This window comes from Phodopus roborovskii, unplaced genomic scaffold (genome assembly GCF_943737965.1).
Source record: "Phodopus roborovskii unplaced genomic scaffold, PHOROB, whole genome shotgun sequence".
Classification (NCBI taxonomy): Eukaryota; Metazoa; Chordata; class Mammalia; order Rodentia; family Cricetidae; genus Phodopus; species Phodopus roborovskii.
The window spans coordinates 5818591-5835097 of NW_026126625.1; the positions used below are offsets into that span (position 1 = coordinate 5818591).

At 50.7% G+C, this 16507-nt stretch overlaps 1 protein-coding gene across 3 annotated transcripts in view; it reads left to right on the forward strand.

Annotated features, from left to right (window-relative positions):
- Znf710 (zinc finger protein 710) overlaps window positions 1–16133 on the forward strand; it is a 66988-nt gene extending 50855 nt beyond the window's left edge. For all 3 annotated transcript variants that reach the window (XM_051206619.1, XM_051206620.1, XM_051206622.1), the window contains exons 2-5: window positions 3286–4774; window positions 9161–9352; window positions 9694–9868; window positions 13815–16133. In XM_051206619.1, the coding sequence (XP_051062576.1) occupies window positions 3286–4774; window positions 9161–9352; window positions 9694–9868; window positions 13815–13984 (2026 nt within the window). In that variant the 3' untranslated portion in view covers window positions 13985–16133. The remainder of the gene's footprint in view (window positions 1–3285; window positions 4775–9160; window positions 9353–9693; window positions 9869–13814) is intronic.
- The last annotated feature ends 374 nt before the right edge of the window (window positions 16134–16507 follow it).

Genomic DNA, 16507 nt, shown 5'->3' on the forward strand with positions numbered 1-16507 from the left:
GAGTAGGGTTAAATGGGGTTTGGAATGCTCAGTGATGATAAGCTGTAGAGCTTCTGCTGGGTCTGTAGCTCATGATTGACAGTTTTTAAGCCCCCACCCTTGCCTCTTGAAGCTTGTTGACTCTGGGCAAGCCCCTTTTGACAGCCAGAGCAGGCTCCAGTCAAAACCACCCATTCTTGGAGCACGATAAGTCCAAATGGCTGGGGATAGGCTTGGTTTGCACCCTGGATGTGTAAGGGGAGTTTCTTCGTTGGAGGGGACCCCAGTTTGGATGGTTAATTGCATGATGTTTCTCACAACAGGGGAACAGACTCACACTCCTGCTCCCTCAGGCAGGCTTGGCGGTAGTCAGTGGTCACTCCGTCCACATGTGCACCATTTTCTTGAGGTTGCAGGGGTGTCTGTGACATCTGGGCTTCTGAGGAAAGCCACACATGTCATCTTGAGTCTGCTTCAAGTCAGAGAACCTCCGTAGGAGTGAAATGAAGGAACTGAGAGGTTTGGGACACATTAGGACATGGCAAGCCTAAGACTGACCTCAGTATTCAACTCAAGTTCTTTGTTGTTGTTACTCTTGTTTGCTCAAAACTCAGTATGTAGCTGAGGATAGATGATTCTGAACTCCCAAACCTAGTCTACCTTCCAAGTGCTGGGATTATAGGCGTGTGCTATCACACCCAGCTTCCAGGACCAAGTTCCAAGCACAGGCTTTGCCATGGTTGGCCATTCCCTCTATCCCATGGGTTCTGCCTTTGGGAAGACCTAGGAAATGTGCTAAGTGTATTGTTTGCTTGAAGCCATCACACACACTTGGGCTGCTACCTGGTGCTGCATCTGGGATGGGCTGGTATGGCAAGCAGTGACATTTCCTAGTATATTCGGGAAAGGCAGCAGTGGCTAGTGGGCACTGGACATAGCTGTGATGGACCCAGCAGGACTCCTGTGGGCTCCATGGGGATAGAGCCCCTGTCTTGTTTACCTTCTCTCTCTACACACAGTTCCTGATAGCTATCCTCAAAATCACCCCAAGCTTTGCTGAATTCGGGGCCCAAGGATGGGACATTTTTCCAGCCCTGTGACTGTCCTCTTCCTGAGGATCTAAGATGATAAAGCTATGTTCTTTTAGGGCTTTGTAATCAACTAAGAACCTTGTACTAAATTATGCTCTTGAGGATTTGGTACCTCTCTTGTGTGTTTTAGATGGAGAAACTGAGGCACAGAAATGACCTTTTGTAATCAATGAGAAGTGACTGAAATGGGAAATCTGTAGTCAGGTACAGCTGGTCATGGAGTAGAGGGTGTCCAGAAGTAATCTTAGCTGCCTGGTCAGTTCCAGATGGACCCTAAAGTCCCAGCAGGATTCCTACTGACCCTTGCACCAAAGCGGCTCTGAGCTTAATAGTCTAATCTTTCGTGTCTGTTGCAAGGAGGCCGGATTCCTGTCTGGGGTATTTTTAGCCAGCCTCAGGAAGAGGAAGCTCCACTAGTGCTGGGGGAGGGCAGCACCAGGAAGCTGACTTCCTGAGGAAGGGCTGTCCACCAGCCCTGTGCCTGGCCCGGCGCAGGGGGCAGAGCAGGCAGGAGCCAGCCCACAGTGCCGCCCCCCTCTCTCTCTGGGGGGTGTTAGGGACTGAGCCAGGGCAAGGCACAGGGGCATGAACATCCGAAGCCCAGAAGGAGGCACCCACAGCACAGACCTGGGGAAGCTGATGTGGGCATAAGAACCAGCAGACTGGTGGCAGAGCACCCAAACAGTGCTGGGAAGGGGCACCGCAGTAGGGTGGTGCCCTACATGTGGGAAGGTGGAGTTCATGGTGCTCAGCCAGGAGAAAGGAGGACACCTTTGCTGGTTTTACAACTGGACAGGGGGTACCGAAGGATCTAGTTTTAACAGTCAATCAGACAGTGGTCTCACAGTCGGTAGACATCAGATCTGAGGCGCAACTCCAATGTCAGCTAAAGCTGTCTTTTTTTTTTTTTTTATCAGTATATTTGGATATCTATGCATATGGATGGCATTTAGTTAATTAGGAAAAACAATGATTCCTATGATAGACTATTTAGCATTAGGGCTGACCAGTGGTAGCCCATGTTTAAAACCAGTATGATCTATTTTTGTATGCTGTATTGTTTCTATTATATATATTTAAAATCCTCATTCATGCAGCCATGCCATCACTAATGGCAACGATTGTTTAACACCTCAGTACCTCCCAGGGCCTGTGCAGAATTAATTACCCCAGCAGCACAGCCATGGGACTCTTGACATGCTTTAGAATGTGGTACATTATATTTTGAGTAGGTGGGTTTTTTAATCAGGTCTTAAAATAATAGAGTAATTAATTTTGAAAACAGAAGGGCTGGGCTATGGCTCAGTAGAAGAGTGCTTGCCTCGCATGCTCAAAGCCCTGGGTCCAATCCCCAGCTCTGCAAAAGCTATTCAACTTCATTCATAAATCACCAGGCTTGGAGGCACATGTCTGTAATTCCAGCACTCAGGAGGCTAAGGCTCTAAGATAGCAAATTCCAGGCTAGCCTCAGCTACATGCTGAGATCCTGTCTAAAAACAGAGAATAGAGTTATGTTTGTGCTTTTGAGACAGATTTTTGAGGCCCCCATGAAGAACCTCTAAGACTGTTGCAGAGCCATTGAACATGGGTTGGGGAGATGGCTCTGTGGGTAAAGTGCTGGCCACACGAACATGAGGACCCAATTAAAGATCCAAGTGTGACTTGTAGCCCCAGAGCCGGAAGGCAGAGTTGGGAGAATCCCTTGGGTTTGCCGGTTGGCGACATCATTGACCTTCATGCAGGTGCACACATGGCACATGCACCTGCACATACATGCATATGCCACCAAAGAAGGTAGAGGCGGAAAGGAATCAGTTCCTGAACAGCTGGGTGTGGAGGCACACGTTTGTAATCCTAGCACTTGGGAGGTTGAGGCAAGAGGACAATGAGTTCTAGGCCACTACAACTACATAGTGAGACCCTGTCTCAAAGGAAGAGGAACAATTACAACTGAAATCCACCCTCCTCCCTGTTTTACAGTTGGGAAGACTTAGGGGGTGGGGCTTATCCAGGACCTCTCAGAAGATGGAGGGGCTGGCTAGATACACAGAGGTTGTCATTGCTCCCCATTAGGACAATCATATCCTGTTCTCAAGGCAGGGGTCACATGACATCAGAGCCACCCCCCCCAATTTAGCTGGCACTTGTCCTCACTGAGTCTATTGCCCAATCAGCATTGAACTAACGGTATTAATATGCCCCTTTCCTCCCACAGAAATGCCCTCTTAGCTAGCCGCCGCGGGATGGAGGGCTTCATGGACTCAGGGACACAGACGGACGCTGTGGTGGTGCTGTCCTTGGCTCAGGCTGCTGTGCTGGGCCTGGTCTCAGAAAATGAGCTCTTTGGAGCCACCATAAGTGCTGAGGCCTTTTACCCAGACCTAGGGCCAGAACTATCTGGGACAGCTATTGGGGAGCCAGGACCACCAGGACCTGACATCTATCAGCTGGCCTGTAATGGGCGGGCCCTGGAAGAGCCCCCGGAAGAGGAGGTGCTGGAGGTAGAGGCAGCCTTTGAGAAGCACACCCGGAGGAAGACACGCCCCCCTGTGCGGCTGGTACCCAAGGTCAAGTTTGAGAAGACAGAAGAGGAAGAGGAGCAGGAAGTGTATGAGGTATCTGTGCCTGGTGATGACAAGGACCTGGGACCCTCAGAGGCCCCTGCCGAGGTGGCCAGTGGTGGCTGCGAGACCCTGGTGCAGAGCAGTGCTGTCAAGATGATCGACCTCAGCGCCTTCAGCCGCAAGCCGCGGACACTCCGGCACTTGCCTCGAACTCCAAGGCCAGAGCTGGACATGGCCCCGTTCGATCCTCCTTTCCCCGATCCAACCCGGGATGGCTTCCCTGAGCCCAGCATGGCACTACCCGGACCAGAGACTTTGCCCACCGAATGTGGTTTTGAGCCGCCTCACCTGGCCCCCCTGAGCAATCCTGAGCCTCCCACCATGACACCGCCAGAGCTGGTCAAACCAGAACAGGGCTTTGTGTGGCAGGAGTCCAGCGAGTTCGAGGCAGACACAGCAGGCTCCACAGTGGAGCGGCACAAGAAGGCACAGCTGGACCGGCTGGACATCAATGTGCAGATCGATGATTCCTACCTAGTGGAGGCGGGCGACCGCCAGAAACGCTGGCAGTGCCGCATGTGTGAGAAGTCTTACACATCCAAGTACAACCTGGTGACGCACATCCTGGGCCACAATGGCATCAAGCCACATTCATGCCCACACTGCAGCAAGCTGTTCAAGCAACCCAGCCACCTGCAGACGCACCTGCTGACACACCAGGGCACACGGCCCCACAAGTGCCAGGTGTGCCACAAGGCTTTCACCCAGACCAGCCACCTCAAACGCCACATGCTGCTGCACTCTGAGGTCAAGCCCTACAGCTGTCACTTCTGTGGCCGTGGCTTTGCCTACCCCAGCGAGCTTAAGGCCCACGAGGTAAAGCACGAAAGTGGCCGCTGCCACGTCTGTGTCGAGTGCGGCCTAGACTTCTCCACTCTGACCCAGCTCAAGCGCCATCTGGCCTCCCACCAGGGCCCCACCCTCTACCAGTGCCTCGAGTGTGACAAGTCCTTCCACTACCGAAGCCAGCTACAAAACCATATGCTCAAACACCAGAATGTGCGGCCCTTCGTGTGCACAGAATGTGGCATGGAGTTCAGCCAGATACACCACCTCAAGCAGCACTCCCTCACCCACAAGGTAAGCCTACTGGCCATGGCTGTCCCTCCTGTCCCGCTGTTACCCTCATTCCAGCACCCCCAGGTCCTGGATGAGAGGGTTTGGGTAATACACAGGTAAACTTTTTTTTTTTTTTTTAGGTGTACTTATTTATGTGTTGAGTTTTTCGCCTGCATGCGTGTCTGTGCACCACAGTGTGTGCCTGACACACATGGAGGCCAGAAGAGACCATCAGATCCCCTAGAACTGGAATTACAGATGGTTATGAGCGGCTATGTGTGCTGGGAATCAAACTTGGGTCCTTTGGAAGAGCTGCCAGTGCTCTTAATTGCTGAGCCATCCATCTCCCCAGCCCGAGACTTTACTTATTTTCATACTTAGAAATTTTAGTAGAGTATTAGAAACATAACTGAAATTAGTTTTTTTCAATAGTAAAAACTTAGCTTTGAAATGTCCTTGAGGCCTGGGGTGATGGCTCAGTGGGTAAATGCTTGCTGTGTAAACATGAGGATCTGAGTTCAGGTTCCCTGCAAACCTGCAAAAGCTGGGTATGGAGATGTGCAGTTGAGAGAGGAGGCAGTTGGATCCCATCTGCTCTCTGGCTACTGGCCAGAGGGCATGGTCAAAATGCTGAGTTCAGTGAGTGTCAAAGAATCAGGTGGAGGGGCTGGAGCGATGGCTCAGTGGTTGAGAGCACTGGCTGCTGGATTCAATCCCAGCACCCACATGGCAGCTCACAACTGTCTGTAACTCCAGTTCCAGGGGATCTGGCATCCTCATACCAACATACATGTAAGTAAAGTACCGATGCATATAGAAAATAATAAGTTTTTTTAAAAAAATTAAAAAGATTCAGGTAAAGAAGCAATTGAAGAAAACATCTGTGCTTGCAGCTGGGCCATTGCATGTACACACTGTACACACACATACACCACACATAGAGAAGAGAAACTTAGAAGATTTTTGTGTGAAATGTTTGTGGAACTCCTAAGGACGCAAGGGTGCCTCTCTGTTTCCTAGATGTGAGGACCGAGTACAGGCAGGTGGATACAATGACCGGAAATGCAGAGGATAGCTTGGAATTCTTGTTATCACAAAAGTATAACAAAACCTTTGATTTCCCTTTAGGAAAAGGCAGAATATATATGATTATAGAAGAGGGATAGGTGGGGCTGGAGAAAGCCGGCAAGATGACTCAGCAGCTAAAGGCACTGACTGCTGAGCCTGAGAAACTGAGTTTGATCCTCAGGACCCATGTGGTGGAAGGAGAGAGCCAATTCCTATTAGTTTGTTTGAGATACAGACACACACATATGCACACAATAAATAAATATGTTGTGCATGTATAAGGACCTGAAATCAGTCCCTAACACCTGTGTAAAAAGCTAGACATGATGGCATGCACTTTGAACCCCAGTGCTGGGGAGGTAGGTCGATCCTTGGAGCTTTCTAGCAAACCAGCCTAGCCCAATCAGTGGGCTCCAAGCCCCCATGAGAGCCTCTATTTCAAAAAACAGCTTGGACAGCTCCTGGGAATCAGCACATGAGGCTGACTTGGCCTCCACACATATATGTGCACATATGTACACTTGCACACACACAGGCACACAAAGGCAAAGGGGCTGGAGAGATGCTAAGCAGTTAAGAGCACTGGCTGCTCTTGTAGAGGACCCAGATCTGATTCTCAGCTCCAGGGTGACCCTGTACTCTCTCATGGCCTCTGCTTGTAACAGCATGTGATACCCTCAGCAGCCACAACACATGCACATAAAACGAATATGTAAGTCTTAAAGTACAAGTGGCCTACAAGTTGTTGGCTCACATAAGCAAAGTAATTTGTGAAGATGAACAGTTGAGCAGCCACGTTCTTATCACCTAGGTGGGTAGACCCAACCTTCACCCCTTTCCCTCTTCTTCCTGACGCCAGGTCACCAGTTGTTTTCCCCCGCCTTTCAGCCATCACCACCTCCCCCAAAGGCCCTTATGCCCAGGAAGGCAGAATTGGAGCCTCTTAGGCCTAACTATCCCATTCTGGCTCATAGCTGACCCATGGTTTCCTTCTCACTTCAACTTAACCTTTCAAAGCTGTGAGTAGCTTCTTCCTCTGTATGGTAACCCATGGTGACAAATCCATATTGCTCACAGTGAACACTACAGTGAGCCTGGGAAACCAGGACCCCAAACTTCTCCAGCCCCCAGAATGTCTCTGCTAGGGCAGGGACCATTGGCGGGTTCCACTACAGAGGCTTGACCTGCCAAATGTATATATAATGTTAAGGATTCTGACACTGAATCTGGGATCATCAGCAAAACTGTATAATTGATTATTAATGTCTGCTAGGGTGGGAGTGAATGGTTTATGCTGTGCATTGCAATCTTTCTCCTCTATTTAGAGATTTCAAAATCCCTACATACTGAAGTACTGAGAGATAAAGGGTATGTGAAGAAAGCAGAAAGCATGTGTGTCAGTGTCTCAATCACTCACACACACACACACACACACACACACACACACGCCTGCTCACAAGTCTTGAATGGGGCCTCTGGTGGTCATGTGACCTGCCCATGTTGCAAGGATATAACACGTGTATAACACGAAAGAGAGCCCCTGGCTGCTAAGAGAAAAGACATGGGAATGTTAAAGTATCATAAATACCCTGGGTTCGGCCACCAGCACAGATGCACAAAAACAAACACATCATAGAAAAGTTTTATATGAGACAGTTGGGACAGCAGCTGTGACCAGAGACATGCTTTTGTCTCAGGGAAATCCCTTCAGCAGGAGAACTGCTTCCAAATGTGACTCTTCCTTCTCTCCCAGCATCCCCTGTGCACACAGCACCCTATTCCTGTACTGAGTGAGTGTCACCTCTGGGACATGAAGAGGCGTGGCATAGTCCAGACCAGACACTTGCTGTGGAGCCAGTGTCTCCTGGGGTATCCCAGGCCCCCTGAGTGAGCCTCTTTAGAGAGGGGCTTCAGGCTGTCTGCTGGGGAGCAGCTATGGATGGATGGCTCTCATCTCCAGGGAGAGCTGGGAAACACACCTGTTTCAAGGCTGTGGAAGAGCATGAAGGGGCCACAACTCTGCAGAGCTGAATGTTAGCCATTTTTCTTCAGGGTGCACAAGGCTTTTGTCCTTTCTCTGATGGAACTCAGGACATAACCTTTGGTAGATGTGTGCTCTTCTACTGAGATATAATCCCAGCACCTCCCCACTCCACCCTCACCCCCACCAGAGTCTCACTATGAATCTATCCCTAGCTGGTCTCAACCTTACAGAGACCTGTCTGCTTCTGTGCCCCCATACTCAGCTTTTATATGTTTACTTTGACATGGAGAATGTTTTGCTTGCATTTATGTATGTATACCACATTACATGGAACTGGAGTGACAGAGGGTTGTGAGCCACCATGTGGGTGCTAGGAACAGAACCCAGGTTCTCTGGAAGAGCAGCAAGTGGTCTTAACCACTGAGCCAACTGTCCAGTCCAGCCCCACCCCACCCCCACCCCCGGCTTTTATTGGTAAGTTGTCTGTGTTGGCCTTGAATTCACTCTGTATCCTGGACTACCTTTGAACTTTCCACCCAACTGTCACAATCTCTCCCAAACCTCTGGGATTAACAGGCCTGTGCCATCATGACTGTCAATGCACAGCTCTTTCTTGTTTTCTTCTCCCTACCCCTACCAACATTTTGTTATTTTATGGGCAGGTTCTCACTGTATGGTTGTAACTTGCCTCAAACAGGCTCCTTCTGCCTCTGCCTCTGCCTTAGCCTCCACCCTTGGGCTCAAACCTAGGACACCTTGCACATGGTAGAAGAGCTCTCCTCCGCTGAGCTTCTGTCCCTGGCAACATAGCTTTAATCATATTCCCAAAGGGTCTGTCCCCCAAGAGATGTAACTGAAAAATAAACAAGCAAACACGTCCTTGATGTAATGAAAATGGCCCAGACAAAGGCATTGCCCTGCTGTGGTCCACAGGCTAGTGGTGCCGGCTCCTAGCAAGTACACGTGCCTGTTTGCTGAGTGGATGGACTGAAAGATGAATGGATGAGTGGGTGGCTGGGTGCACAGACCCCCTTATATCTCTGCACATAGGTACAACAGACCTGCTTGCACACCCACCTGGCAGGCAGGGATGGGAAGGCACACAGTTTATGTCTGCCTTGTCCCGGAAAGCATCCTGGAACAACAGCCCTTCCTGTCATACCCCAGCAGAATAGCTCAGTAGGAAGAGGTGCTTGCCACCAACTTGATGACCTGGATGCTGCTCAGAGCCCACATGGTAGAAGGAGAACCAAGTTCTGAAAGTGACACACACACACCACACCACACATACAAACGCTTTTTTTATAAAAAGGAATTTCCCAGAGCCACACCTGTCAGTGCCTCTACCCCCACAGGGCGTGAAGGAGTTCAAGTGTGAGGTATGTGGCCGAGAGTTCACCCTGCAGGCCAACATGAAGCGCCACATGCTGATCCACACCAGTGTCCGGCCCTACCAGTGCCACATCTGCTTCAAGACCTTTGTGCAGAAGCAGACGCTCAAGACTCACATGATTGTGCACTCACCCGTGAAGCCATTCAAGTGCAAGGTACGGGACTGTCCCTACCTGGGCTTGGAGGGGTTGAGCAGGGCAGGTGGGGATCAGAGCCTTGAAGCTGCAGAAACTTCGGGAGAATTGAGAGGGGGTGAAGGTTGTGATGCAGCCATTGAAGGGGCCTGGTCAGGACCCTGTGATAGGATGTGAACCCCAGTTCCTAACTCCATCTCAGAGCTAGCTAGCATTAGATACAAGGAGCAGCGACCACCAAAAAGGCTGTCCTCTGCCTCCTGCTGTGCCACGGGGGCTTCACAGGACAGGACAGCATGCTGTGTGTGGTGTGGGGAGGGTGGCAGGTTCCCCACAGCCCTCTGGTGCCTTCCCCATTGCAGGTGTGTGGGAAGTCCTTCAACCGCATGTACAACCTGCTGGGCCACATGCACCTGCATGCAGGCAGCAAGCCATTCAAGTGCCCATACTGCTCCAGCAAGTTCAACCTCAAGGGAAACCTGAGCCGGCACATGAAGGTCAAGCATGGCGTCATGGACATCAGCCTGGACAGCCAAGGTGGGTGGGCTGTGCGCAGTGGGCAGAGCAGGAATGACAGCAGCTTGGCCCACTCAGGAGTCTCCTGTCCAATTAGGGGCATAGAGAGGCTGGCCAAGGCTGAGACTTCACTGAGATGGGCTCAGGTCTGGAGAGAGGGAGAACCTGGGGAGCCATCATGGCAATAATGGGGGTATTTATGTCGTCTTCCAAGGACTTACATGGGCTCACTAAAACAATAATAAAAACAATAACTTACACATGTTGAGTGCTGTGTAACTCATGTGACCCTCACAGGGAGGCTGGCTCTGGTATCACTTGTTCCTATAGCAGAAACTTCAGGGCAGAGAGATTAGGCAACTCAATCAATCACAACACACAAGAGCAATGGCTGTGCCATCTTTCCCATCATTATCAGAAGACACCATGATAATTTCAAATAAATGGATGGGGAAGGGACAAAGGGGGAAATACGAGGTTACACCTCCAAGTGCACACGGAAATTCAGAGACGTTAGGACAATCAACCAGCCATGGTGCCTGATAGGAAGAATGAACGCCACATATTCAGGAGAGGGGACAAGTGGTCCTGCCATTAAGCTTTATGAGAAAGAAACAAATAAGTAAGCTGGGTGTTGGTGGCGCAAGCCTTTAGTTTCAGCACTCGGGAGGCAGAGGCAGGCAGATCTCTGTGAATTCAAGGCCTGCCTGGTCTACAGAGTGAATTTGAGGACAGGCTCCAAAGCAATTCAGAGACACCCTGTCTCGACAAACCCAAAAAAAAAAAAAAAGGTACATGTAGGAAAAAGAATTTAAACAGAACCCAAGATCTAAGAGAGCTGGTGCAGAGTGTGGTGCAGACTTGCAATTCTAGCAGCACTCAGCAAACTGAGGCAGGAAGAGGCCCCAGGGCTAGTGGGGCTATTCAGTAAGATCCTGCATCGAGTAATAAAGGAAGAATTTCTAGAGAGGGTAGTTGTAGTCACACCTACCTGTAATGTGAGCACTTGGGATACTGAGGCAGGAGGATTACCACAAGTTTGAGGTCAAGCCAGGCAACATAATGAGAGCCTGTCTCTCAAAAAAAAAAAAAAAAAAACCCTGAAAACTATAAGGAAGAGAAATTTCCAGACAATCCTATATCATGGTAACTGGTAGAAGTCTCAAGCTGTTATGCGACTTCCCCACTCCTATCCAGTCATAGCAGAGCTTTGGTCTTCAGCTCCATCGTGGGCCATTAGCATCAGATTGTACAGGCAGGAGGCATCCCAGGGTCCTTCCAATGAGCCCTCTCCATGCCTTGAGTTGACTTGCCATGCTCAGTAGTTCACTACAAATGGCTAGTGACTGGTTTTGGAACATCTGGACAGTAGATGGCCTGGAGTTTCTGGCAAAGCAGGTGATACTGTGGCTTGTTGAAGGTAGTTTTTCAATAGAAGGAACCCTATAGCCTGCATCCAGATGCTCTCTGTAGCCTCTTGATAGACAAGAGTGGACATGCCAGCTAGCTCTGTCCAGGGCCCACTGAGTGGGAATCTGCATTATCAGGGCCTAATGTATACCCTCAGACTCAACCCAGAACTGGCTCAAACTGCTGGACTTCCAGCACTTTCTGGGATGGGGTGAGGGATTACATTCCCCATAGGCTCCCTTTGAACTAGACCTTACAGGAGGAGGTCTCCAATTGCCTGCTCATGGGAGCCACTTAAGGATTTTCTTTAATGGCTAATTTTACAAGTGTGGGTGTTTTGACTCTGTGTATGTCTGTGAACCATGTGCTTGCCTAGTGGAAGCCAGAAGGCAGTACAGTGGTGAGCCACCAGGTGGGTGATGGCATTCAAACCTGTGGCCTCTGGAGCCACACATTTGAAAGATGTTTTTTAATGCTGATAGCTGAGTCTGGACCCCAGAGGTGCTGGTCTGGGTTCTAAAGCACTTGGGGAGTTCACTACAATGGACTTCCCTTGTAGCTACCCACAGCAAAAAACAAGCCAACCTTGTCCTTTTGCAAATGATCGGAGCCATAAATATCTGGTTCTCTGGAGTGAGAAGAACAATTTCTTTCCTCTTCCAAGAATGCTTAGCATTGGTCCCTCCCTGGCTATACCAGATGAGTGAAGTAGTCAGTCATTGGTTCTAGGTCGACTGGATACCCATATACCTCGTCTATGAAACTGGAATAGGCAGCTTCTTTCTAAGTGAGGCCACCTCACAGACAGTTGTAACTTAGGGAGGTGAGGCAATGTGCATGCACAGAGGCTGGTGTATATCTACAGTTCCAGCATAGGGACACAATCCTCAACTATGTACTGAGTTCAAGGCCAGTTGGACACAATGGAGATAAAGTGGGGACATGGAAGTTTGGCTTGTTTTAATAGCCAGTGGCATAATATGACAGTGTGGCAGTTGGCTTTGAGAAGAAAACAACCTAGACTTGGTTTGCTGGGATACTTAACCTTGTTTTACAAGGTCAGGAGGGTTCTGTGGGTTAGATGCAGCAACTCAGCAATCTGAAGGAGTTGGAAGGAGCTCAGCAGATACAGAGCTTGCACAGGCCCTGGGTCAAAGTCTCAGCAACCCCTACACAAGTGTGGTGCCTTGCCACTATGATCTCGTCATTCTGGAGGCAGAGACAGAAGGACCAAAAAGTTCAAGGTCATCTTTGACTATACAATGAGTTTGAGGATGGTCTGGGATACATGAGATTTGAGAGAGAGAGAGAGAGAGAGAGAGAGAGAGAGAGAGAGAGAGAGAGAGTGAGAGCTGTCTATGGTGCATGGTAGAGAACATCTTCAACCCCCAGTACTAGGGAGGGCAGAGAGAGGCAGCTCTTTGAATTTAAGGCCAGCCTGCTCTACATAGTAAGTTCCAGGGCAGGATACCAGGGCTATATAAAGAAACCCTATGTCAAAAAAAAAAAAAAAAAAAAAAAAAAAAAAAAAAGCATTGAGGAGGATTAAAAGTCTAGGCCATGTCTGTGTAACCATGGCTGTCCTGGAACTAGCTCTAGACCAGGCTGGCCTCGAACCCAGAGATCTGAGTCTAGGCTACCTTTAAAGGTGGGTGGTTCAACCCCTCAAAAATGATATTAGGGTTGAGCTACCTCTATGGGACTTCACACACAGCATTAGCATTTTCTCCTGCATTCAGGATGACCATCAGTAGCCACCAGAACACTTTCAGGAAAAGGATGGAAGCTGTTTCCCTTCATTAAAATTAATAACCTGCCTGTAGGCATTTCCTCCTAACCGCGTGGTCAGATCTAAGTTACATGCCAGTTCCTGAGCCACTCTTAGGCAAAGGGGAGAGGGTGAGTTTGACCCCTCAGGTGACATTTGGGTGTCTACTGGCCTCCAATGGACAGAGTTCAGGATACTATGATATTCTGCAGAGGACAGGTGGCCCCGCCCACTGCAAAGGATCCTGGCCTCAGATGTGAGTAATGTCAAGGTTAGGAAGCCCACCTTGAACCTATCAAGGTGAGCCCTGGGCTGGGTCTGTTTCCCCCTAAGATTTCAACATGACAGAATTACAAGGCACCTGGCAGACATTCTCATTTCCAGGGGTGCTTTGACGACCTACCTTGGCTAAGAACCCAGCCCAGGGCGGGGCTGGTTTGGTGTGCTAAATGTGGAGAAACCGCACCCTCTGGTGCTGAGGCAGAGCTTTGCAAGGTCACAGGAGTGCTTGATGGTTGACCTTGGGGAGGGAGGTTGCAGGCTGTCAATGAGATGAAGTCCAGGGAGCGCGTAGGAAAGAGGACCAATGACAGACACTGCAAAGGATGATGACCCAGGAGGGCTTAGTGGCCTAGCAGGGCCAAGGGAGCATAACCCAGAAGTCAAGGCCAGGCCACAGATCTGTTCTGCCCAAGGTCCTTGTACAATGGCTGGACGTTAAGGCCCCCACTTCCCAAAGGACACTGGGGATGGCCAATGTTTAGGCCTAACTGTGCCCCTCTCTTGTAGACCCCATGATGGAGCTGGCAGGCCCCGACCCCTCTGAACTTGACAGCCAACAGGAGATGGAGGACTTCGAGGAAAACGCCTACACCTACACCAGTGTGGACAGCAGCACGGAGGCCAGCACCCTCACTGAGCAGGCCATGAAAGAGATGGCCTACTACAACGTGCTATAGCAGGCCAACTGAGTGGGTGAGGAGGGCACAGGGTGTGACCCACGTACTGAGGGCTGCACCTCTGCAGCCCAGAACCAAGCTACTGCCCACTGCCCAGCCCCCCTCCTCACCCCCAGTCATTTGCACCACTAGGGACCTTTAGACCAAATGGAGACTGTACTACTGTCCTTGCAGGGAGCTGGGCGCAGGCCTAGGCATCCCAGTGAGGGAAAGGTAACCGGGAGGCCCAGATCCGGTCCTCCTTGGCCTGCTGCTGTGGGTGGGTAGGGGAAATGCTAGTGAAGTCTCTTATAGGCACGGGCACACAAACTCAGAAGTCTGCTCCAAGCTGCCTCAGGCCCATAGGGGCTCTTGAGGAAGAGAATGCTTGAGCCAGGTCTTGTCTCTCTTCTCCACCGACTCTGGCCTTTAAGGACATTTGCGCTCCTGCACTGCCCACCCCAACCCTGCTCAGACCCAAGAACCTCTTCCCTTCCCGTCACTCAACAGCCAGGCAGGGCACCTCTGCCTTCTACCTCCTGGGCCTCCCCTTGCTCCATCCAGACATGCATGTGGCCCTAGCCCTGGCCCTGCCTGTAGGAGAGCAGGGGAGCCCAGCCTCCAGAGCCCCTCCCAGCCAGCCGGCAGAGCACCCTTGCCCTCAGCCCTATTTGAAAGAATGTCCCTAATGTGCATTTCAACAAATTGCATCCAGTTCTGCCCCAAGCTAAAGTACCAACCATAGTCTCCTCACCAAACAAAATCAGGACATGCCTTGTGTCTGGCATTAACAAGGACAGGTGGGGGTCCCTTGAGTCACGGGGAAGGGCAGGGTGACACCCCTGGGACCAAGAGAGGCTTGGGAAGAGGAGGACTAGAATGGTTTTGATTGTTTGTTTTATGAGCAAGCAGGTTGTTGTGAGGAGTGGGTGAGCTGAGGCTCAGCAGGCTCCCAGGGAAGAGCAACATACTTAAAAAGGAAATTAAAGGCCATGAGGGGCAGGGCCTGTTTTGAGCAAGTGAGGGCATTTTGAAAGTAATTCACCAACTCTTGTCTGTTATCTTTGATGGAGTGATGGGCAGGCAAATGGAAGCTTTGTTGTATGCTGTGCACTCCCGGCTTCCCTTCCCTAAAGCAGTCAGGCATGGTAGGACCTAGCCCGGGAGGTGGGAGCCTCAGAAGGATCAGGCAGAAGAGAAGGCAGCAGAGGACCTACCTGGTCCTCAGGGCCAGTGGCTCTGTCCTATCCAGGTGACCAAGGCTTCTGACTCCGTGTGGCCAGCTGCCCCCTCCTCACCTTCCCTTCGGGTAGTGACTGGCACATTCAGAAACCTCCAGAGCACCCAAAGCCCTGCCCATAAATCCCCAGGCCCCCAGGGGAGCAGACAGGGCCAACCCTGAAAAGGCACAGATGAAGCCACCAGCTTTGGCTGAAAAACCAAGAGGGGGAACCAGCTGGGGTGGAAGGTGCTGATCTCAAGTGCAGCTGCCTCCAAGCCTGTGTCCCTAAGTGAGACTCCAAGCCAGGCCTCAGGGTGACTTCAAGACTGGGAGTCAGGTGGACACAATGGCCCAGGTGTGGTTTCCCACGGCTCCCAGCCTCCCAGGTGCCGGTTGTGAAGACCCTCAGGTGGCAGTGATTAGGTGTCACTGTACAAGACATTTCTCCTGCTGAGCAGAAGGCATCACCCCTGCAAACTACCTCTTCCCGCAATGACTTTCTCCCCTGGTACCAAAAAGCACCCCGTACCTCCTCCTCTCCTGCCAAAGCAGTGGCCTTGGTCTTGGAAACAGAAGGGAGAAGTCTGGCCTGGGTGGGGTCTCTCATTGCTCACCCCGCCATTGGCACAACCCTCTGAGGGGTCCCATGCTCAAAAAGCCCCTGCCCTAGGTACGCCTCGTGCCTGGGCAATGCAGAGAGGAAGGTACAACACAGTGCACAGTTGGAGCTGGGGGCGGTCCTGGCAAGGCTCCGGCCTCACCCCTCCCAGCCTTCTGAAAAGGGTGACTCAAACCCTGGCCGAATTCCACTCTAACTTATTTTGACATGTATACAAACCAACTGTCTAGCGATCCCACTTGTGCAGAGCCCTACTGTGTTTTTATGTTCCTGTTTAAAAGAGACGTTTACTTAGCAATAATTATAAATAAATGAATATTCTTTAGTGAGGTGGCTGTGCATGCTCCTTCCTGCTGCTCTCGGTGGCCCTTCTCCCCAGCAAGGTTCCCAGCCACATGCCAGACAGTTTCCTTCTCTGGGATTGCAAGACTGCCCCAGCCACCTGACCTACTATATACTTAGGGGGACATGCTCCAAGCACCAAGGATGGGTTTTGGGGGTTTGTTTTGAGATGAGGTTTTTGTTTCCCAAGTCTACCTGTGGAGGGCTGGGATTACAGGTGTGTACCCACACCCAGCTTCTTTTTTCAGGGTTGTTTTTATAGTATTGAGGCTTTTTGAGATGGGGTCTCACTATCTACCCCTGGCTGGCCTGTATCTCAGCTCTCTTTCTGCCTCTGTTTCACAAACCAAGATTACAAGTC